Here is a 25,938-nt window from a genome sequence, read left to right on the forward strand (position 1 = left end):
TTATTTCTAAAAGAAAACTCAGCAACACACCTCTTTGTGAAGTTAGGAATTTTTAATTTTTTTTTTTTTTAATCTGGAAAAATATGAAATAGACACCCTATTCTAGAAGCACATGCATACACCAAATGTAAAGACATCCCAGAATGTTTTAGTTCCAAGAAAACATTTAGTTGATCTATGGCATTTTAAAGCATACTGGCATATTAGGTGACAAGAAAGTGGCTTTTTATATAAATTCTCTGTATTTCCCATTTGCTTTGTAATACCAACTGTGAAAATGTAATACCCAAAGTGTGCTTTGGAGCAGGGAGACCTGTGATTGCTTCTCTTAACTAAACCCCAAATACCAGATCACCTGCATGGCCATTAGAAAATGCAAAATCTACGCTATAAACTATTTGTGGTTTCATAAGCAAAAGTTTGTTTATGGATTCCTAGTGTGGGACCAAAATCCTTTGTGTTTGATGTCTGTCTTCTCAAAAATGTAAACTTTAATTACTGAGGACCTCAAAGAATTTTACGAGTAATTGTTGGTAAATGTTCAAAAATTCTATTATTTAGATCTTTCACTCCTAACAGAAAATTATGGACTTTTATGTGAAAGACAATTGATCAGTGGTCCAGGAATAAAACAAAATAATTATTCAGCCATACATTAAGCAAAAAGAAAACAATTATAAGCACACTCTACCTCAGCAAGGTGTCTCATTTTAATTCAGGATATATTTCTCTCTTCAGTTACCGAGCTGAGTCATCTGCTTCTTCAATTTTCTTTAGAGTCTTAAAATATGCATATACACACTCTAGAAGATGTATGCATATCACATATAAAACCCATAAAGTTATCTGTAGACTTGTGTTATTTTGTTGCATTTCTTATGCAAATATAATTGCTTTGCTTACACTTTTCTCACAAAATGACTTTCTCAGTACATCTGCTAACACTGAAACCTCTCTAATTACATATCACTGCTATAATTTTTATTATTTAAAATAAATTTCTTTTAAAAAATTGTGCTTGCCCTCCCCCTCCCCCCGAATGTTTCATGAATCACACACTCTGCAAAAATAACAGTTTACTCCAGTAAACCTAAAGAGAAAGCTGTCCCAGTTGATTAGAAAATGGGGGAATCTCAACAGGCCACTGAGGCCTGCATGCATTTTAATTCCTCAGGACTACACTGTGACACTTCTACGTATAGTAGTGAACTTCAGACCCACATAAGGAACATTTTAACTATAATTATATTTTTCTTTTTTAAACAGAGGACAGAATATTTCTATTCACAGTAATGAAAAGTGCATGCTAGGTATGCAAGGGTTTTCATTCAAAAAGAGGTCACATGAATATGTAAAGCAGCATAAAATATATGATTATTTTTTGTAGTTGTATGAGATTAGCCTACTCTTTTCAACCCAAATTTAGGCTACTAAATATATGTACACACATATATGCACATGCATGTCTTTAGATAAAACAAAATCTGTGTCTTCTCACTCTAAACAATTCCTGAAACTACAAAAAAGTCAAGCAGAAATCAAATGTGTGAGTACTTAATGGATATCACCGTTAATTATTTATAGAGGCAAAATCGGGTACCCTTCAATCAGCGTTAAGAAGAAAAATGGGATGTATGCAAGTGTATATTCACAGTGCCCTTACAGGAAACTTTAAATTAATATTTCTCATAGATGGTGGATTACTTGCATAATTACTAGTTCTACTGTTTATATTGTTAGTTAAACATAATTAAACAAAAATTAAGTTAGTTAAAATACTACAATCAGATAAATAAATAAATAAATAAACAAAGGGATAGATATTCAAGAATAGACACCTACCAGATACTGCCCTCATATTTTGGTACATTATTTAATACCTTATTCCAAAAAGAACTCACAGTCAAAATAAATTAGTTTCTGAATACTATTAAAAAAAAAAAAAAGTTGAAAATTTGATACTACTTTAGAAATCAAGGATTAGGAATCTTTGTCTTTTTTGGGGTTTTCAACAGTCACAGGTGTTTCTTTCCTTCTTTCCTGCATTGAAGGTATCATAGAACCCACGGCAGAAGTTGTCATCTTGCACCAAGGAATGAAGGGTAGGCATGTCCAGAACCGACAATTTTAATCAGCAAAGAGAAAAATTTTTAGCTTGTCCCAATGTTCCCTGGACTTGCCTTATGATAGACAATAAAACTGGCAGATTCTGGACAAGCATCTCTACCAGAAAGGCAAAGCTGAAACTGAATCATATCCTAACCCTAGAGTGAGGAAAGAACTTACAAAAGGAATCACAGCAGCTGGGAGCAGCTACTATTAAAAGAGTATTAATGCAGTAGAGATATATGCAATTACTAATGCCAAGATGGCTCATCAGAACCACAGTAGGTTAAGATTAAGGATTAAAAATCAATAGGAAAGTGAAAATTAAAGTTTTAGATAACCATTTAAGAATGGGTTTGGGATAAGTTGAATCTGATAAAATGGCAGAATGCGTGAGAGTTACTTAAAAATACTTAATATTTTTAGAAATATATAGTACAACATATATATAAAAACATATATATATATATAATACAAATAAACTGTTAAGTGATTGAGAAATGCTGGGGTAACTGGCCATTTCCTATATTACTGTTTCTGTAAAATACAATTTCAGTATTTTAGATATTGATTTAATTAATTCCTTGATTATCAGTGATATAATGTTGTGCAAGATATTTTTGTCTCTGAAAGAACAACTTCTTTTGTGTAAGATTTAACATTTCATACATTGCTTGTTACCAAGCATTATCATTTCTAGAATAGTAAATTGAATTTTCTTCCCCATCATTACATAATTTTATTTAAGGGAGACAATCCTTCCATACACATGACTCCACCTAATCTGATTTTATTGATAGTTACCGTGCCCTACCAAGTGCGACAACACTGTAAGAAACAAATTCATGAACTGTCCCTTACAGAGAGGGCCAATAAGCAAAACCAAAACAAACCAACCAAACAAAATGACAACAAAAACCTGACAAAAATGTACCAGAATAATGCAGGTTTTGCCAAGAAATTCACATACTTTCTCCAAAGAAATACTTGTGATCATTATTGCCTACATCTAACACTGTGGTGGCATCAGAGCTAACTAGTCTTGGAGAATGCTGTTAATTTCCTTTTAACAGTGGAAAATTCATTGTTAAAGCACCTTTCACTAATCTCAGTGAATCTTTTTCCTTTCCTCTTTTTTAGAAGGAATAATCCCAACACCACTTTTGCTGTTAAAGAGCTTACACCCAGAAAGCCTCCAACTTTTTGTGTTAGATCTTGACAACTGTTCCATTTTTGGTCCCTCTCATGATAGGGTTCCAAACCTTAGGGTCTGTGCTTTTGATTTAATGACTTCACACAAACATGGGAGGAGTAAAGCTATAAACACTCCCAATCTCCATTGCTGTACCTCAGCACTGCTCCTGGTGACATCCTGGTGAGATGTTCAAGGAAAACAAACACATGTGCCTACTCCTGGAGTGAAATAACACTTGAGAAAGTATTCTTTACAATCATCTGTATATGAGTGTAAAAAGTCTGTCACCTCTGCAGAATAAATGTGGTGTGCTACACATATGAAAAAAAATGAAGCAGACAACACACATCTTCTGGACAAAGGCAGTGATACCTCAGAGAGTCCAAAAACTTGTGAACCACATATATGCTAGGCCATGTTCACCATCACTATGTCAAATAAAGAATTAGACACACAAAAGTATGATAAAATGCTATCAGAGTTCAACAAAATCACTTTCAAGTACATGTTTATAAAAAAGCTTTTATTCACCCGTTCCTATGCCAACTGTGAGTGGTAAGGTCAGCTGACATTCACAAAAATTTATTCTGTCTTCAGTGTTGTTAGCATATCTTACCTGTTAGTGTGCATATAAGTAGAAAGTTCAAAATTATACTGATTATATGGAATTTTCACTATGAGGTGGGATGGCCTTAGTCAATCACAAACAAGTTATCAGTACAAAGAGGAGCATCTCTTTCAAGTACAGAGAGACATAAATCCTTGATGCAGGATTAAAAATTTATAAATTCTTTATGTAACTCTATGAAGACAAGACCTTAAAAGGCAGTTGTAAACAGTAAAATAGATTTAAAATATTGAAAGAAAATAATATATTTAAGTACGAACATAAATACAGTCTCATGTATATGATTTTTTTTCTACTCATGTTGCAGAGTGGTTGCAGTCCACAAAATCCTGCACATTGCAACACTTAAACCATATAGTTTAATGCTTGTATTCATCAGTTACTTATATAAAAAAATAGAGACTTTAAAAATATACATGACTATTTTCAGCACTGTTCTTGGACACAGAGTGCTTTATGCCTTCACAACACTTCTCTGCTAAGGCATACCTTACTTGAGAAATGCTGCTTTAACAGTTTTTCTTCTGTGATAAAATGAATCTACTTGATCTAGACATAAAATTAAATAAAGCTAGCTAAAATGAAGATATTCCTAATAATGTCATTAATTAATTCAGTAAATTTTAGATTCTAGGAGTAGAAAAAAGAAAATAGAAAATTGCAGGCTTTGATTTTGAAAACTATCAATCAACAGGCATCAACCAGCCCGAACTTAATTCTATTTATATTGTCTTATTTGTCCCCTTCATAACTTCATTGAAATGCAAAAGTTTTCTCCATAAGAAAATGTCTCTTTCCCGTATGTATAGGCTTAAATTATGGGATATCTCCCAATACCTCAGATAGTTCTGCTACACTGTGATGAGTGCATTGTTTTCTTGTTTAGATGTGGTGGGGACAGGGGAAGAGGAGAAGAAAGATACAGACAAAAGCTTTAGCAATTAATTTAAGACTTTAAACCCAGAGTTCACAGTTGCAATCCTGCTTTCTTCTTTTTTTTAATGTATAGTTTAAAAACTATGACAAAGCATTTTGGTGCTTTGTGTTCCTCACCACCTCATGCCTTTGGAGCCCTCCAAGATGTCAAATACACTTGGTCAAGTAGCAAAATGAACACCTTTGGAAACCCCTTTCTCACTTGCTGAACAATAATTTTATTCTGTCTTAGATAATTGCTTCTAGATAGGAACTCTCCTCAAACTGAGGTACATCTACACATTGAAACTAAAAGCAGATTATTTGAAAACTTACCCAGCTCTCCTTACTAAACACCTGCTAACATGCACAGAAATAAGGGACTAAGATGATTCAGAAATTCCAGCAGTCCTACTGTTAACTTTTAACCTGATAACTTCCACTGGTATCTACTTTCTAAGCAAAGAGAAAAAGAAATTAATTTCAACTATAATGAGGGGCAGAAGACTCTCATACAATTCAGTATGTGTGATATAAGTAATTTTTTCAGAAAAGAAAAGAAAAAAAAATAGACTAATGTTTATCTTATACCACATTTGCAATGTTGCCATGTCCGGAAGAAAAACAAAATAGGGTAGCATTACAGCATTATTGGTTAATTGGAACTACTGGGGTATAGAAAATGTCTCTTGTTTTAAATAAATTATGCATATATCTTAATTACTTCTGGTAATGATGGCATATCTCAATCCTAATAATTGCAGTAGAGCAAAACTGACAAGGAAATCTGTATGTCTGTCAGGTAACTTTAAACAGATATTTGTAGCATTATAAAAGGAATTATTAAATCCATTAAAGAGTCTATCTCATAAGTGTCTACCAAACACTGCTCAGACCATGCACAGTCGGTAGGATTTTGGGGGGAGATAGTTTCAGTGAGCCAAGAGAGATAGCCATTATCAGTATTAAGAATCATGAATACAAAAATGCTTACATTACATTTTGGAATGAGAAAAATCAGAACACTGCAAAGTCTACATCCTAGACTAGTTTTCAGCAAGTATTTTAAAATGGTGTTTAGAATTTTATGAGCTTAACTGGAAAATACTTTTGTAATTGATTTATATGTGTTACCTTCCAGTAGACAAAACATACTTGGAAGTTTTCATATGCTAACTATAGAATACATGAATCCAGAGGAGTTAAGACATTTCTTGCATTGATGTTGCAATTTTTCACACCTAAAAAACACACAGACATTATACATGTCATACTTCAGTACATATGTACTTGACACTTCAGAAAATTAAACTCTTGAACACAGTCCTACTCTCCTGTAGCTATAATGTCCGGTTGTGGCAGGCTCTATTGATTTTGTTAAACCAGTATCATGTACTCAAATTCAGCCACACAGCAGGAAGTACCCAAAAGAATAGAAGGATTTTCAAATTTTTTTTTTCCTCAAAACAGAATTTCAAAATCATGTTTCTTGGACAGCAATAAGCTATAGAGGTGAAACGGTGACAATAGTGGCAGAACTAGTATGACACAATTTTCTGGAAGTCAGACTACTTAAAAACAGATTTTGGTCAATGCCAACTTATTTAATGGCTGATTTATTAAGACTACAGAAGTGCCACAATCTTAGATAGCATTTATGCTGCCTAAGGGCATGATGCTTTAGGGCTGTTTTAAGTATGTATGTGTAACTACTGAGTGATCACCAAGAACCAATTAACGTTAGATAAAGCTCAAAAATGTTGGAATACATACTATTGATACCTGAATTGACAAAACCATTTTGAAACTGACTGCTGATTTATGATGCTAGCTTTCCAGATACTTATGCCAGCTGCATCTGATAATGTTGACATAATTTAGAAAATAAACTAAAAATAGCGTTAAGAACCACATTCACAATGAATGCAAACATCTTCAAAGAGCAAAGTCCTAAAGCTTAAACTCTTACACCTTCCAGAAATGTTAAAAAGTTACCTAATGATTTTCCATCTTTAATCTACACTTATAGAGATAAGCCCATACATTATAGCAATAGGTTTTGTCACTTAGGCTGATTTTGTTACTTCAAGACATAGATTTGCTTTTTAAATGATGTGAACAAAATTGCTGTCCATCCAGCAGTTTTGAAAGCTAATTAAATATGCTCAAATAGATAATTCAGCACTCACACTGTACATCTTCAAATTTGCTTCCTTCTCTACCTTTGTGTGTATACTCAGATGCATCCACAAAAACAAGCAAATAAACAAAAAAACAAACCAAAAACCCTCAAATCACGAGTGATGTTGACATTCTGAATTGTAGACAAGAGATGAATGTCATAGCCTCTTCAAAAGATACTGTTATTAAGGGGCAGATCACTCTGCAGAAGGTCTTTTCCCTTATTATTTAATGCAATAATATTGCCAAGAAATTTTTGACACCGAAATCCACACCATGTAATTTATTACGCTAATAAATCATAATATGCTACAGCAGAGAAAATAAGATGGTAATTAGATGCCCTGTTTTCCAAATAACTGCGTAATGATAAAGAAGAAAATATTATAATAGTATAATGCTCAGTTTAGTCTGAAAGCAGAGACCACTGGGTGCTATGCTGTACATGATTTTTTAACCATAGGCTGGTGGTCTTGTATCCATCTCAACCATACTGAGATGATAGTGAGAAAAGCCTGTGGCGTGGCTAAGACCACGTTTGTATAACTACATAATTTAAAGACAAATTTCTAACTCTGCTTTACTACATGTTGCAACTAGAGTTTTTGCTCCTATGTGATGAGGTAAAGATAGTGAGCTTCACTTTTAAAGTTGAAAATGCAATTTATATCACTTCATTGAAGTTTGTAACAGATAATGAAAAATGGCAGAGAAAAATATTTTCTGTAAAGTTCTGTCACTCACAATATGGGATTTTTTAACTTAATTCTATTAGATTACAATAGCTTTGCAGTGATGAGAGTGTATACTGTACAGAATTAACAAGGAAATATGAGGGAAGACAAATATGATTTAGAAAAAGTCAAAATAGGACAGTAAACTGGTCCACTTATATAAAAAAAGGCTATGGATTGTCTTCTCTTAAATTACCACAACACTGCATGCATTCATTTTAGACAGAGAAGGTAAAGTGCATTTTAAAACACATCTATAAAATTAGCTCTTCTTGAGCTATATCAAAGACAATATCAATCTTCAGTGGCTATTGTCCCATCTTTCCCATAACCTTATCTTAAATCAGACAAAAAATTAAAGGATTTTAAATACACTTAAACTATTTGGAATACATTTTCTAATAGGAATTTCCAAGTTGATGGATGCTGGAAAATAGGTGTAAACCTATTTATGTGATTTTCTTCCCAGAGTTCCTCATTCATCCTCATGCTTTTTGCAGACCATAGTCAAAAAAACCCAGTCTTTAGCTATGCTGTGTAAACCTATTCGTTTAAAAAGGTGCCACTACCAATGTCAGAAATGTTAAATGGTGTCACAGTATCACCTCTGTCCTGTTCTTAAGAGACCCAGAGTGCACAGGTGAATTGGATACTAATCCATCACTGTACAGTTCTTTTGTCTAGTAGGTATTTTTCTGGTTTGTTTTTCTAATGTCTTTTCTCTTTTTTATCTCTTTCTCTCTCCACTCATTCTTGAAATAATGAAGAATTAGTTTGCCCCTTCTTGGCAACCATTACTTGTTTATTTAACCCAAGAAACATTTAAGCAAGGATAAGAGAAGAAAACCACTTAATTCCAGCACCAGTGTTTGTGCAAACAGTCAAAAACAACAACTGAAAACAATGGTAGCACATTACCATTGAAGTGTCCATATTATTTTGATGCAGACAGAACATCAGGACACCAAGTCCTGTGTTTATCTAATGGTTACATATTTATTTAAATTAATGTTTGATTTATATTTTAGAAAATATCTCTCTATATATAAACATTTTAATGGTAAAAAAAAAAAAAGTTTAGATTTTATTATACTTACTAAATAGAGCTCCACTGGGAAATATTAACTGAAAATTGCAAGATGCTCTTAAAAGTCTGAAACTAAACAAATTCCTGAATTTCATATGTAAATTTGATCAGTCCTTAACCTGGTTCCAGAAGTTGATCACATACTCTCTCACCTGAAGTGATTATCCAGTTAGGAGACAGACATTTTGAATTTCTGAATGCTTTACAGGATCTTAAAGAGAATAATGTCTTTTATTTGGAAAAATGAAGTAAGTAATAAGGGTGCTGGTATTTTATCCATGTTGCAGGTAACTACTGAACTTCTCAGTCTAAACCACTTACCTGATAAAAATAAATACAAGTTTTGTATAACTATATTCCTTATTCATTCTTGATCAAAACATAGTCTAACTGTTATGAAAATGACAGTTCTGTATGGTCAAAATCCAGGCCCAAGTATTTCAGTAGTAAAATGATCATAAATTTCAATAGAATGCTTGTGTGTGTCACCAATAAAATTACTGAAATGACTTCGGTAAGCCTATTTTTTTTTGCTTGTTTATACAATAAGAGACACATAATTTTGACAGATTGCAAGAGGTTCTCTTGTCCAAACAATACTCTGTCCTACTATTTCCAGTATGCATAGCTGACCCAAGAGAGGAAAGTTGAAAGACCACAATGTATAACAGCTGAAAGAATGTTGAGTATCTTGATAAAATATGGTAATAGGGCATATATGAAATAAGAATTTACAGTGTAGGCTCCACAGCTGTGTTCATCTAGAAAATGTTTTCTAATGATAAAGGCCTTCAGCATTCTACACACAGAATAATTTCAGTCAGCTCAGGAAAATCTAACCTGAGTCATGACACAAACATGCTCATAGACTGTTGAAATGAAAACATTGGGGAAAAAAATCTAGAAAACAGACATTAGGATAATTCAATTAAATTTAATCAACATATCAACAACCGATATAGATCCTGACTTGAATTAACTGATCCAAACCTAGCTTTTTCTCTGCAACAGAAAACTGTTTTCAACACCCAGTAATAGTGGTTAAACATTTGCAGAAAAACAGTGTAACTGAAGATTTAGGTTTAGTCTGTAGCAGAGGGAATTGACAACTTTTCTCAAAAAATGCTGTGTGATGGCCAAGGCTTAATGATCTCAGATTCTGCACAGGTACTTTAGAAATAATTGTCCCTTAAGCTCTCTAATGTTATTTTTTACTGATTTTTTTTTTTAAAATACATGCAATTTTAATATTCAAAAATATACTCTTTTAGGATTAAACTGAAAAAAGCTTTTTTTTTTTTGAAGAGTATCTTAAACTGTCATGGATTTCAGTGGGATTTAGTGTTTAATTGTAATTTTAAAAAGTTATAGAAAAATATTCCACTCTTTTTAATAAGTAATTCAGATTTCACTACTGGTTACTACCAACTGATTTTCTGCCCACTGTTTATTTTGCCACATTGTGTGAGAGAAGAAACTTGCAAGATAAGAACTCCAAAAATTTTTTTCCACTCAATGTAATTTTAGGTTGTGTGCAGTTGCATTTATGTATTTGTGTACTATGTTTAATCTGTGAATGCCATAAACCCACCTTTTTCCCTATAGAATGTCACATATTACTCAGTGACAGTTTTCACACAGAGAACCACTATACCAAACTGATTAATATCTCAAAAATGCCATTAAACAGAATATGCATATTTGAGGTGGTACATCACACTCTCTTCCCCAAAGTGGTGACACGAAATCCCTTTTCCTAAATATACACCAATATATATTTGTCAATTAGTTGTTGGATATTTAATGCTATGTATTTGTGGGACAATGAGGATTTTGCAACAATCTATTGCTCTAGAGAGCACAAATCCTTCTAAGGTCATGGTTCCTATATCCCTCTGACAGGTCTTCCCAATACCGGGGAAAAGTAAAATCCAGGGGAGCATGATAATTCTAGTTTCACACTTTGGTATCAAAAATATATTAGTTCCAACAAAGGTAAGAAATGCAAATCTGTCATTAAGCAAGATAATTAAAGGTTTTCTTCAGTGCAGTCTTGCTATATTTATTCAATGAAGCATAATGAATTGCAAGATACACAGTAAAACCAAACCCTCACTGATTTATAATAACAACTTTCAGTTGTTAAATAACTCTTATTGAATACATCATAAATTATAAATAAAAAATGCAGCAGTTTTCTATTTCTTTTGCTTTAAAGAAAAAATCAATTTTGTATTTTCATTGTATGGCTTTATTCAGTTGTTTGTTAACATAGAAAATCTCTGTGGAAGTTATTTTTGATGGTATATGCATGTGTTCAAGTGAATAGTTTGAATTTTCATTTTTCTTTTGCATTTTAAGGTCTTGCACAAACAATTAATGAATCCTCACAACATCCCTGTGAGGTAGGTACTTAAGCTGTTGAAGAAAAAAGCCCTAAAGAAATTCACTGCTTCACTAATTCAGCAAAGTCAAAACAGTAACAGTAACAAGGCCGTTGCACTTCTCACTTTGATTTGGGTTGTGAAAATATATTGCCTCTCCCAAGTCTCAGTAGCTTCTGTATAAATTATAAAATATTTCATATGAATATCACCTTAGCAATTGTCAACAGAGCAAGATTTTTTCATGAGAAATGAGAGGATACAGTAATTGTCCTGTGTACATGTAAATTTCATTGGACAACCTTATTCCCTAGATAAATACTAAGTAGTAGCCTTCTTGCATGAAATATTTGAGAATATTAAAAATTTAACCTTTCAAGGTTATAAATATAGTATATAATTATATATTTTAAGAATAAAAACATATGTAATGGTTACACGAATTTTAAAAATTGGTGAGTGCATTCATCTGAGCAATTCAAAAACATGCTGGTGTATCTACCTTATATATTTGAAAGAAAAATATGCTAAAATAAAGTTTATTGATCTGCTAGTAAAATTTTATAATAGATATATTCATCCCCTGCCATGGTAGGTGGTGGGTGACATAAAAAGCACAGTGACAGCAGAATGTTTTTATATAAATTGCATGCACAATCTGATTTCTTACTTGATTATCAAAGGAACAAATATATTCATTAAAAAAAAGCCAACTCATTTACAAGACAAAGTGAATCTCACTCTAGCTCCATGTCAATATAAACAATTTACGACTGATTACATCCATCAAGTTTAATATAAACCGTAGTAATCTGAATAGTGTAATCAGATGGAACAAGATTTAATAACATACAAACCAAAGTTAATGTTTCTCTGATTGATTCCATTAACTGCATAACTATCCAAAGTATTAGTTTTACATATACATTATGTAACTTAATATTAGAAAAGTTAAAAATACACAACATGGTACATTATATAGAGCACTATATTTATCAAAATTTTATACATATTGCTGATTATTGGAACTTTTTTCCTTTTTAAAAACATAGTTTAGCATATATCAATTAAAAATAACACTTCACATATTTAAATTTTCATTATCCTATCAGTATGTTCCCTCTGCAATCTAGGTGCATTTAAAAATAAATAAATAAAATTACATTTTGATGAAACACCCTTTTACTACTAGCACCTTAAAATTACAGAAAAAAACCCAACAACTTCCATGAAAGCAAATCTTATCTTTCTTCATATAAAATCAAAAGCCCAGAAGACAATGAGCAGAGTAGTAGGAATGGCAAGAAAAAACTGTCATGTAACTGCAAAACCTCTGGTAAACTTCCAAATGGGTAACACTCAATACATATTTTGTTCATCAATCTGGAACAGAGACAGTTTATTTCCCTTTTATTTACCCAGTTATTGCAGCATGTATAAACCATACCAATAATCATATTTTATATACAACTAAACAACTCAAAATCAGAAGACATGAAGATGGTACGTAAAATTATGTTTTCATCCTGTCAAATTTAAAGTTACATTTTCTTACAAAAACTTCTTTGAGAATTCAAGAATTTGAAGAGGACACATATATATAGCGTCATAAGAATTTTTTGGATCGCTTCCTAAAGTGAGTATAACATGTTATGGACAAATAAAAAAACCAATTAAAATTGGCATGGGATGGGTAGTTTGGAAAAGACAACTTTTGTGTTTCACATGTTCAGTGAACAAAATAGATGCATGGCAAACTAATGTTTTCAAACCGATAAATGTTATGGAAAAATAATGAGGCAACAGAAAACAACACGAATTTTTCATTGCTGAGTTTTTTGTAATTGACTGATTTAACTTAAGGGCAGTTTTAAGACCAAAGCAGATCACTATAGTATTAGAGTATATAAAGCTTCCCCCAGTTGCAGACAATAGGGCTTTTCTTATTAATATCTGAAGAGTTGACACTGACCCTGATGCTCTCACTGTTAGTAGGATGCTGTTAGTAGTAGCAGTTGCAAACATATGGGTTTGCCAGTAACAACTCACAATTTGTGCATAGTTGAGTCTTCGAAACTGAGCAAATTTGCTCTCAAAATCTTGCCAGCGCTTGCTGAGCTGTATCAGGGTTGGCTCCACTGCTTTTGCAGCCCCATCCTTAGACAGGCGTTCAGCCTGCCTGTGCACCGCATTCAGATCTTCCTTCTTCTTCTCCAATTCTCCACCAATCTCCTAGTGAGCAAAACCAATACAGGGCCCAGGACAGTTAGCTAACTAGATCAATCAACTTAAAATTAGCAAAATACTTCTGTCAGAAAATCCATTTCCATTTTATTGTCACAAGTAAAATTTACAGCTACTTAATACCTTATTTTACATTAAAATAAAACAAAAATAACTGAAACTGAAGAACCTTCTTGGAGATGGGCTGTAGAGATCCTAAGAGCTATTACACTCTGAAACTGTTAGCAAAGGCCAACAGTTTCCATGTTCAGGTTCTTGCTAGTACACTGTGATGGGCAATTGGAGAAATTATTTTCTCAATAAGGGTCAGCATATTCAGGACAAAGAGTGTTCGAACAGCTTACAAATATACTATTAGACTCTTTAATGTATTAGTTAACTCCTGTTTTACTCTGTGGGAAACTCAACAGAGAATGAAGCAAAGAAAGACGATGTAAAATAAACCAGGAAAACCTTTGACAGTATGTAAATAAATCTATAGAGTTTGACAGTGACATATGAATATGTTCTGATGAAAATGAATGTGCTAACATGAGATAGAGGTCATCCATATATCGGTAAGTCATTTGTTCATCTGGAACAAAGATACATAAAATCAATTACAATTTTTACTAGAAAACATTTGATGCTTCTTAATACATTGCACACTTTCTGTATTATTGACAAAACATTATATTTAGTGTGTTTCAGATTATTTATATAGCATTCTGTATAAGAAACAAATACAAAATATAGTACAACAAATAAATGTCAGCTTGAACACAGATAATTAAGGTTTGTTTTACTATAAATATAAAAAAGAGAACAGAACTTATAATTTTCTGTAAGATAGGATTGTTGCATTTGCTGTCTGTTGAATTAATAAACTATCATTCAAAAAGATCTACCATTGCCAACCCAAAACAACATTACCTTTAGCTTCTGCTCATCTTTGTGGTCTGGCAGACTGGCTAACTTTTTCTCAATGTCATCCAGCCATGTCATTAGGTCATCAGCCTGCCTCTTGTACTGATACCATTGATGAGAAATCTCTAAAGCCTTTTTTCTTCTTTGAGCTCTCAAGTCCTGTTCACAGTGCAGACATTATTAGAATATGAATTAAAGGCTTATAAAATATGAACTGGCATGTGTGCACACTGAAGGGAAAGTAAGTGTACAAGGCCGCTAATTTTTTAATTAAATGTTGATATTTATAGCAAGTATACGAGTAATTGAACATATTTACATCAGTTTAACATTTTTTGTTTGTTTTAAAGGAGGTTACCTATTTCAGTGTTGTTCACATGTTGAATAAACCACTGAGACAGTCACCAATATTCAGAGAAGTTAAGGCTCTTACATAAATGTCAATATTTTATATACAACACTTCTGCTCAGAATACTTACTGGACAGATGGAAACACAGCCCACTTAGTATCTAGCCAAAAGGGGGGCTTCTGTATTTTGTGGAATCCTGTGAATTTCTAGCCTGCATGAAAACTCTGTAGCTATTCAGATGAAAATCACTGCAATGCAGAAATGTTTGCAAAGACAGGTTTCCTTTTTCTAAATTAAATACCATGTACATAACAAATGTCTTGTGTTTATAACTGCTTTATAAAGTATTAAAAGTTCTCTTTAGCAGGAAGGTATATAGTGTCTGGTTTTTTCCCTTATAAATGTTATTAAATATACATCTGCTTAATTTCACTCATGCAGAATTCAGAAAATATTTTAATTACTGTAATTTCTTATTATGAAGTAAATTAAAAAAATACTGGTACATTTTATATAAAAATACTCAGATTAATTTGCCTCAACCATTCTTGATTTTTTTTTTTTCCACCAGGGTGAATGCCTTAACTGAGTCACCCAAAGTAAAATCCATCACTATGCCATAAAAAACAGCCAGAGATGATCTGGTCAATAGAATAGTGCAACAAACACTGTTCTTGTTTCTCCAGCATAAAAATTATGAATTGCTTCCATTTAGCTTGGAGCAGTCAAAGACACACCCAATAGATTTCAAGCTTCTTTTAAATGTGGACCAAACAACAGTATATTTTAGCTATCCTTCTCCTGAATTCACACAGGTCTGCAAAATTGTAAGAATTAGAATGAAATTCACAGGAAAGGAAAGAGGATGCATATAAATAAGTAATAAAATGTAAACGTGCCATGTTCCCCAAACCAAAGAAAACTTACTCAGAATTATCGAAAGAAAGAAAAATTCTGCTTGCTGACCAGATAAAAATTCTTCTATTGTAGCCAGAGCCTATAGCTCCAGGTAGGTTACCAATGTGAACCCTCCAGCTGTAAGAGTCTATCTTTCATCACTTATATTTGCCATGGAAAGATGACTTCCAATTATATCTATTAGTTGGTCCAAATACTTTGCACCATGTGTGTTTCTAGGAAGAATATCATACAGCTTTACCTCCCGGATTCTGGCAACTCAGAGTTTTCACATCCAGTTTTGGGTTTCAGCCTCTCAGCTGCTATGTCTGTCAGTACTAGCACCTACCCTGCTCTAGAGAGTTTGGAGCCAGCCCTCTAACCAAAAAATGTAGCGTGTAAGTATTTTACTGAAGGAGAAGCCAACTTATTCATGGCCAGAAGGGTGTTATTCAACTGAGAATCCAAGTCTGTGGGGACTGATTCTAAACTAAGGTCTTGAGTGCTGTTGCAGAAATACAAAACACACATAGTATGTGAAAAAAGGAATTATCGAAGAAATCAGTATTGTGCAGTTGGCAATCACACAGTTGTAATGCTGAGGATGAGACAGTACTTCTCAAACTGGAGATTGTAAAACGCCTTTTGAAAGGCAGCAAGAGAACTGTATAAGAAAATATGTCTATAGCCAAATAGTTTTAAATTACTCATCTCTAAACAGTAATGACAACTCATTTAACAAAACAATGGCCTGAAATGAAGAAAAAAATGTTTTAATAGCATATGCTTATAACTGTAGCTCCTATACCTTGAGAGCATTATGTTTAGTCCTCAATAGCTGTTGTTTTTTCTTTATTTCCTCACGTTTTTTCTCATCTGTGACTCCCTTTTGCAGCCTCTCGCCCCTTTGCAGCAATTCTTTCACTGTGCTCTCATCCTCTTCACTCTGAGTTGAAAAAATAACCGATATAATGTGCATTTTAATCTAATTATTACTTAAGTACTAGTAGATATGACTATGCTAAAGTAATCACGTAACAGCTACTTGCAGTTGTATATTGATGATCGAGTAACTTTTACTTGCTTTCTACAATATATGCAGAGGGATAAAAGTAAGACAGCATCTGCAAATCTATAGATGTTTGATATTAGATCTTATGTGGCATCCAGTATAAAAGCATTAAAAAATTAGAGGCAAAAGTTTTAAATATATTTTACTTTCAAACAAAAAGAACAGATATATGTAAAATATTCTAAATCACTGTCAGTAGAAATTGAAATTGCTAGTATGCTGGCAGACCACACAATTACTGACCATTCTGTGTATCATCACACTGCAAACCAGCTGTTCTGACAGGGAAAATTATATCACTATTTTTTATGTAGAAGCCTTCTACAAATCCATGAATCTTTGAAGCTGAATCTATGTCACAGCTTCTGGGAGTATCTTGAACCATGCTAAGCATTTGATGTAAAGAAAGGGAACAAAATACACTCAAGTAGTGGAAGCTGCCCCATCAAACTTGATTCACTTAGGATTTACCACTGCAGCACATACAGCCTTAAATTTTATTTTTCCTGCATAAAAAAAAGAAAGTCCTGTAATGATCCTTCCAGCAGTGATATGAAACAGACACCTTCGAAGAATTCCTTAAAAGTAAAATAACATTCAGTCTTTATATCAGTTGTAAACAAATATATATTTGATCTTGCTGAGGACTCAAGAAGAGAGGGTTCTAAAGACAAATCTCCCTTATTGTCCAGCCAAGAAATATCATCCCTCTGAAAATCACTCTGGAGAAAACACACCACAATTTCAATAGTAGCAAAGCACTACAGTATTTTACTCTTCTTTTTCCTTCCCCCCTGTTCCCCCCCCACCTAATATGAATAAAGGGTTTTACTACTTGCAACAATAAAACATAAGTAATAAAGCTTACCACAGCCACGAAACCTATTTACATTAAATGCTATAAGCAGATTGGTTAAGAACAAATTGGCAAGTGGCATTTCCTTTCAAGAGCATTTATTTTTTCTGAATGTTTTCTTTCACTATATTGCCTACTTAGATACATCATTCTGACTTTTCCTGGTCTTCATACTACTACAGAGATTTTAATATTCATTCCATATTCTTTAATACTGCTGGTACTAGTATAGAACCCATGGATAACATTCCTGGTCTGCTTAGTGTTCTCCTAAGTGACAAGAAATGCTTTTCTGACAAACTAAAAATTAAGTTAGCACAAAAAAAATTACTTAATGCTAATATGGACTTTTGATTTTATAATATATTAGCATAGCAAAATTTTGCCCAAGTTATAGCTAAAGATCCTGACACAAATATGGGTTTCTGATTTTCACTCAGGTTTTTTCATCTCCCTGCTTATTTTTCTCAGACTTCCATTTCAACCAAATTACCATATCTTTACTGAAGTCCTCCTCTTTCAGATTCACTCCCTGCTGAATTTCAACCTCCAGTGGTTCAAGCATTTTTTGTATATCGAAGTCAAATTGCTCCAATTCCTTCAAAGGAATGAAGGGCTGAAATGGGAGAAATACAAAGATTACTTATTTAAAGGACACATTTAATAGTTTTATTAGAAACAGAAATGAAAACAGATATCAGTGCTACCCCCTATTGCTGAAACAATGGTAGACTTTCCAAAACATTGAAAAATATCTACATCATACTCAAAATACCCAAAGGTACAAACAAAGGTAAGAATTTATGTAGAATTTCCATATAAGTAAACAAAAGAATTTTATGGTGAGTGAAATTTGTAAAGGAAAAAATAAAACATATTGTCACATTTGTGTGTAAGAACAAGTCCAAATAAATAGTAAAATATTTTTCTAAAAAAATAAATGTTTACACTATTTGGTTAAGTCTGGTTTGTCAGAAATTGTTCATCCAGCAACAAGCAGTCCATTCACATGAAAAAAACCCTACTATTAATAATTAAGAAATTTTTAACGTTAATCTTGTTCAGTTTTGAAATCATTTTTCTCTCACAAATAGCAGAAGTGTCAGGTGAATTATAGAAAACAAAGGACAGAAAATCTTTTTGTAAGATATTCCCCTAATAGTATTTTGTAACACATTGGGACAAAAATCAACAAAACTTCAGCTGTCGTTTCAAAAAGCCTCAACAAAAATTCAGGAACAAAAAAATGTCAACCAAAAAAAAAAAGTAGGCTCAATTCTCCCAAAATAAAGCACGGTATAATTATGGTGCTTTAGTTTAGTACAGTTCTGAACTCTCCTACAAGTGCTACTTATTAACAACAGTACACTCCCTTCTGTTGATCTGACACAAGTGCCTGTGAATAGTTTAATGTACAGTATATAATGTATTTATTAAGTGCATTGCAAATGATCAACAGAAAATTTTTCTTCTTTCAAAGCTCTAAATGCAAGAAGAAGAAAGAAAATCTGATTCTTGCATAAAATTTAGACTTAGAGGTAATTAATGTTTTTTGGTGATCTAGGAACTCTTGGACATACAACCTGTCTTCTTACTAAAGACATAAGCACATTATATCCTAACTAGTTCTCTTTTACTCTTTCCTCTGGTACAATTAGCAATTATTACATGCAAAATTTGTAATGAAGATGGAAACAATAAAAATTAATCAGTTAAAACATGAGAGACTGGATGCCAAATGAAATCTGTTTCCAGATGACCTGGAAGACTCAGGGTAAAAAAGCCTTAATTGTATCTGGTTGATTAACTTAACAACAAAAAAAATTTGCACACTTACAAACACTAATGGAAACATAATAATGTACAATATTTATAGAGAATAATACTGTGCTCACAAATTTTCATTAAGAGGCTCAGAATTACACTCATCATGCACTTCAGCTGAGTTAAAGATAATAGAAAACTACACAGTAATTTCTTCTCAAATGCACTGAAGCATATTTTCTAAAGTACTTAAATCTCATTAAAAGACAAACCAACTAATACAATTGGAATATAAATTTATAGTCTCTGAAAAAGGCTAAAAACAATAATAAAAAGGAAAGTGGAAGGAAAAATACTAAATTAATTTGAGTAATTGAATGATGTTCAAAGACTACTTGAAAATGTTAAGTCTCATTTCAGTACACTATGAAGATTCTGTTAATTCAGCACATGAAATTACATACTACCATTCTGACTTAATGGGTCATTTCTTACTTACTTCCCTGTTGTACTGATTATTGTTAGTATTTGAAAAAATATAGCTAATTTGAAGACAGATGAGAAATTGTTGAAAATAGGTTATGAGAGCTTTCAATCCTCTTGAATTTATGTTTTAATCTTTCACGGAGAAAAAAAAAAAAACCAAAACCTTAATATGGGGAAAAAAACCAAAAACACTTAGGAAGCATATCATCCCATAATAATAATAATTTTCCAGCTCATGAAGCTGAAATCATAAGTGCAATTACTGACGTTATACAGGTAGACAGTAAAAAAGTACCCAGTAATTTGGTTCTTTACCCAAATGCATATAGCAAGTCAGTAGAATAGTCAATAATTCAGACCAGTTTTTACCTCTCTATCTGATGCAATACTTATTATTAAAAGTATCCTTTGTCAATCATATTCTACCTGTGCATTCCAAAGTCCTGAAAAGGGTCCTCTAAATTCTAATTTACCAATATAATTTGTGTGCTGTAGTAATTTCTCTCATTTTGCTGGGCACTTCTCTAAATCTTAGCGTGGTGTTGCCAATTCCAGCCCACCTTGTCTTCAGAAATGGAAGTAAACCTGAGAGACAAGGCTGCAGGTGGAAGACATTTGCAGGCTGTGTTCTTCAGACACTTCTTCTTGATAAGCATCTTTTGTGCCTTCTTTGAGTGAGCCCACAACATGCAGTGCAAACACTGAACCCCCAAAAAGCCATCTACAGGCAGTTCCATTCTTCCCTAGGACAAGCAGTAATTTCACAGGATCCTACCAAAGGCTGCATCAGCTCTGTACATTTACAACAACAGACTGCAGACAGCAGGTGTTCAGAGCAAAACCATCAGATAACACAGTTTGGGCTCCTTGCAAAGATATCCTCAGTCTACAGTTTGTACATGTGTAAGAAGTAGGTAAGAAGTTGGAATGGCAGAAATACTACTGATGGCCATTAGGAAAAAAAATTGTTACCTTTACTCAGAAGACATTATTTCATTTAAGAAATGAACCCTAAAGAAACCCAAATATCCACAAAGATGTGCTGATTAGGCAGAATACTGAGCCCTGCACAGACCCCAGACAACTCATGGAAACCATGTCTCTTTGCTTATGCTTTTTGCCAAGCTTATTTCCTGCTTTGCCATGGATCCTCTGCACGTTTATTTCCAGTGCTACTGCAGTGACCAGCAATAATAGTTTAGATCAGGATCCATGCATTCCCATATCCTATATACCAACCTGCATGGCTGCCTGATTTAATCTGCTGAATAGCACTTCAGAATAAAGGCAGCAAATAAATGGAGAAAGTAGGTGGTTTATGTCCTTCTTCATTCCAATTCAGGAACCACAATTTGGCTAAAAATTACCTAATCTATGCTGAATTCATATTTAACAGTCAAACTGGTTGTACAGATGAGTAGTTGAAGTAGAATTGATATAATCTCTACCTATCTATTTCTATCCTGTGAATCCCAGACTCACAGGAAAAGACTAAATGCAATTGAAGAAAAATTAACTCTCAAAACCCAATGTATATGAAAAAACGCTACTCATACTTTGAGAAGTTAGAGACTTACTAATTCTCAGATGTTCGGTTTTTGTAAGTTAATGAAGTAATCATTGTTACACTCAAATAAAGTCAGTGAATACTTCTAATCATGAAACAGTGAAAAAAGACCTTAATGCCAAAACCCCCAAATCTTCACTCTTAATAAAAAATAAATCCTTAGGCTCTACATTGTTTTGCTTTAAAAGCTTAGTTTTTGGAGGAACTGCAGCCCACCATGTAGTTGCAATTGTACACCTTATACAAACACCATTTTTTATGCATCTCCTTACGGAAGCAAGTCCTCCTACCTTTACACTCTTAATTCTTTGTGATATAGTTGCAAATCGCTGGTTGAGCTCTGAGAGTTTAGGCTCTACTACTTTCCTGCAGTGATCCCCACGGTTTGTCATCAAGTCTCTGGCCTGGTCACGCACAGAGTCCACCTTGGGGTGAATGTCATTCAGCTCAGCCTTTAAGCGCTACAGTCCGTGAGCAAGAGACAGGGCTTGAAGTTAGTAATAAATGCAAAGAGAGAGAAAGAGAGAGAGAGAGAAAGTGTGCAAAGGAATAGGGAGCAAAACCACAAAGCAAATTCAGATAATTATGCAAGAGTGTGTAAATCCAGTAGAAACACCTTAGATAACATTCCCACTCATATCCCTCAAATTTATAGCAGGAAAGTATCTACATGTCTGTTTTAATATCTCTTAGAGGAAATTAATGGTGATCATTATTTCTAGGCAGATTCTTATCTGCAATAATATTGCAGCATATTTCAGGATGCACTGAATTATTCTATGTTCCTAAAGCTAGGAAGAGCTGCTAATTCATGTATTATAGAACTTGCAGGTATAATTATTGCTTTCATTACGTCAAAGTTCAGGCAATTAAAAATGACCAGAATAACAAAGAAAAAAAAAAAAAAGGGGCAAAATCCTTTATCCTGTGCAATAGTAATCGTAACAGTAAGCAATACAGGCAGAGGCCAAAAAAGATAGCAAGGCATTTGGGAATCAGAAATACAGTTGGGCTTTAAGAATTACATTTCACTGTCTGCATGAAATGCCTTTGTGCAATGCAAAAAACATATAAACAGGTATTGATAATTTTACTTTGTGTCTGATTGTGGCAGAATCGTTCCTTCATCTACAAAAACCAGTCTTGTAGTCCTGCTGAGATCAATGAGGCATCAATTTATGTTCTGCCTTGGAGTTTTTAAAATTTTGCTGTAGTAAATGGCATCATTATGTTAGTGTCAGCAATACAATTCTGATTTGGATTTGCGAACTCTTACTCAGATAGTATGTACTGACCATGGAGTTCAATACAAAGTAAACTTTCACATTGACTTCAGAAGAAAAAGAAAAATCCCTACAGATAATAATTTGGTGTTGTTCTTAAAGAAGGTATTTTAAATGAGATAGTTAACATTCACATCCATATTACAAGGTAATTTTCCATCAGTGGGTCAAAAGATGCAGTTGGCCAACTAAAACCTTCTGCTCAGTACGCTAACCCAGGATTCTACAGCTAGTTCACTATATAATATTCTTCTCTATGTTGTTAATATGGCCTCAATGTAAACAATGTTTATAGAATTAAGACAATCATATGACAGAGATATCATAGATATTGGAAAAGAAAACAGAAATACAATTTAAAATGAAGGGGACAGAAAAAAAAAAGATTTTGCTCAAACAAAACAAAACCTTGTGTTAAAGGAGTATTTTCCAGCAGACATACGTTTAATAATCTGCTGTTCTACTCATCAGGATGTTCCTGAAACTTATAATAACAATCTGATTTTATTTCTGCGGGGATTTTATTTTGGTATTACAGAGCAAATTTATTAAGTAATCTAAAAGCTGCCAGAGGGTAGCTTTATCACAGAAAAAAATCAATTTGCGATTCCTTTTGAAATATGCTAGTTTTGACACAGTCCTTTTTAGAATAAAATTAATGCTTTCCAGAAAACCACTTTTTTTTACCTTAAGAATTTCCTCTTTTTGCTGGGGTTTTTGTTTGTCAGATTCATCCAACAGTATTTCAGCACGATACATCCAAGTAGTGACATTAGCTATATTCTGATCAAAAGCCTCCATGTGCTTTTGATATTCCTGTATGTGGAAAAGGTAAATACTGCGTACAAAAAATGTAATCAGAACTGAAATAGCAACTGTAGTTACGCCAACTGTGGCAAACATACGCACATTATGACACTATGAAAACTTTTTTGTTTTACACAGTAACTTCTTGTTTTGTGAAGGATAGAATCTGTTTGTTTGCTTCACTTTACATGTTAGGTTTCTTTAAAAAGACATTCTACGGAAGAGAGAGAGAGACAGGCAGCAGCATGATAAAATCACAGCAAGACATGGGTGTTGGCAGCACAGAGAGGCTGCTGAGAGGAACAGGAAGCTATTATCCAGACCTACTGCAGGTGCAAAGTGGTGTTTCCCAAGAATGAGGTACAGAATTCATTTTGGAAAGCCAGTAAGTTGACTGAAACTCAGAGAGCCACAAGGATGCACTTGCAAAATCACAGTCAAGACTGGGAGCTTTGTGTGTAAACCTTTTATTGATATTTTATCTAACTTCTCTGCTTTGAGACTTTGCTTTTTAAAAGTTATTCTAGTTGATATTCTGATTAATCTTCATTTCTCTGCTTCATTTAAAACTTGGTATTTTCTGGTGAGCTCCCTAGAATGTGGCCTATGCATATCCCACACAATACATATGCAAATCACACACCCAAGATCAAAGGTATTACCAGTTCCTTTGGCCCCCAAATGTATGTACCTTTATCTTACACTGTTCTAAAATTGGTAAAAAAACCTCAACTACCTCTCTTAGATCTTTTATCATGTGCTTTAGCTAATATTAACCATAGAATCCAAAGCACAGAAAGAGAGGATGTACAGGAATACATAACTATATGAATCTGTAAACTCCACCATATGCTTCTTGTAATCAGCTCCACGTTGAATCTGTGTACCTACACGATTCTGAATGAAATTCTTAAGTTTTCCTGATACTTTCACCTGGATACTGCACTCAGCTGAGGAAGCCCTTTAGTGATGTTATAAATTTATTGCCAAAATATTTGTAATGCAGCCATACAGACTCTAGTGGAGCTCTAATACATCAAGCTCTGAAAAGTCATGATCAAGGCCAGAATACCCTTAAAATCATTTCAGTTTCTCTGGGGTGAAACTTCATTCCCATGCTCTCAGGAACAGAAACAGCATGCAAGATTTCCCAAAGCATTCTGACAGCCCAGTGGTTAAGACCCTTCTGTAGTTATGGGTTCAAACTGTCACCTCTTCATGACAGAATGTATTTGAAGGCAGAATAAAGTTCTGGGACTATCCGTAGTTTGAGGCAGCTAGGCCTGAGGCTCCTGAATCTGTGAAATGTGTATTAGGGATTTTACTGCCTACTAGGCTTAATCTGGTCCCCTTAAGGAATTACCCCCACCTAAACATGCCCTATAAAACTATCCAAGGGAGGATCAGGAAGTTCTGAAAGACCAGATCACAGTCCTTCAGCACATCAGGTGTGCACCCTGAGCAGAGCTTATGATTTAGTTGCCTCTGAAATTAATCTAATTCACACACACCAGAACTACCCTGTGGGCCAAACCAACTTGCAAGTGGAAAATTATTTCCCAACTGTACTATTCCAAACAGAAAGGCTAATGCAGCCAAAAGTAGCTGATGTTGTTGCTATCAATACTAAGACTTACTCAACTTATTTGACTATTTTTTTCACTTGAGTCGTGCTGAAGTAGTCTCTGTCCTTGAAACTGCATTTCATTTATTAGGAAAAAAAACCTAAACCAAAAACAATGCAAGAACTATTGAGACAGACAGGATTGAAAACTGCTAACAATCAAGATTCCACTCAGTAATCAATCAGATTCTTGAAACATACACAGTGCATTAAACAACAATCAATCTGATTGTCTGTGTACCTGTGTATTCAATAAGCACAGTCCAAGGCACCAGAAAAAGCACTTCTATAAGGCTGGGCACGTACAACTGGAAACCAACATTTCCTCTGTGTGAAGAAATGTATTTTCCTTACCAGTAACAGATTGAACCATTCCTCAGCACGTGAAGTTACCGCTTTCCAGTTACTGTTCAGCAGGCTGAGTTTATCGTCCACAAGACTTTCCTTGCCTTTCATCACTCCCTTCAAGTTCTCTCCTAAATCACTGGTGCTCTTAAGCTGGACCTGGCGTTTCTCAATCTCCTTCCGTGTTGCCTACATGAGCAGAACAAGAAATAAAATTTCTGGGAATTAAAAATTATCCACACTGAGAACATGAAATATAAAAACAGGCAGCAAGTTTATACCAGAAAACACAGTCTAAGTTCCTACAGGAAGGGAAAGCATTCTGTGAAGAGCAGCAAGTACAAAGCAAATTATTCCTCTTGAGCTCTGATAAAATTGCATATATTTTTTAATCTCACAATAGCTTGAATTTAAAAAGTGTGAATTATCTTTCATTTCAGTGTTCAAAATATAGTTTTAATACTTAATTATTGAAAAAGTAATCCACATTTTATAATATTTATACA

General features: G+C 33.7%; 1 protein-coding gene across 9 annotated transcripts in view; it reads right to left on the reverse strand.

Annotated features, from left to right (window-relative positions):
* The window catches only part of DMD (dystrophin), a 1,178,400-nt gene that overhangs the window by 591,252 nt on the left and 561,210 nt on the right, over window positions 1-25,938 (reverse strand). For 8 of the 9 annotated variants that reach the window (XM_010394528.4, XM_019282745.3, XM_039551931.1 and 5 more), the window contains 7 exons: window positions 25,442-25,621; window positions 23,344-23,472; window positions 21,664-21,834; window positions 18,050-18,172; window positions 16,437-16,574; window positions 14,387-14,539; window positions 13,280-13,462 (listed from right to left, as the gene is read on the reverse strand). In XM_010394528.4, the coding sequence (XP_010392830.2) occupies window positions 13,280-13,462; window positions 14,387-14,539; window positions 16,437-16,574; window positions 18,050-18,172; window positions 21,664-21,834; window positions 23,344-23,472; window positions 25,442-25,621 (1,077 nt within the window). The remainder of the gene's footprint in view (window positions 1-13,279; window positions 13,463-14,386; window positions 14,540-16,436; window positions 16,575-18,049; window positions 18,173-21,663; window positions 21,835-23,343; window positions 23,473-25,441; window positions 25,622-25,938) is intronic. The other variant, XM_039551952.1, reaches the window with a different exon arrangement.

This window comes from Corvus cornix, chromosome 1 (assembly GCF_000738735.6).
Source record: "Corvus cornix cornix isolate S_Up_H32 chromosome 1, ASM73873v5, whole genome shotgun sequence".
In the NCBI taxonomy this organism is placed as follows: Eukaryota; Metazoa; Chordata; class Aves; order Passeriformes; family Corvidae; genus Corvus; species Corvus cornix.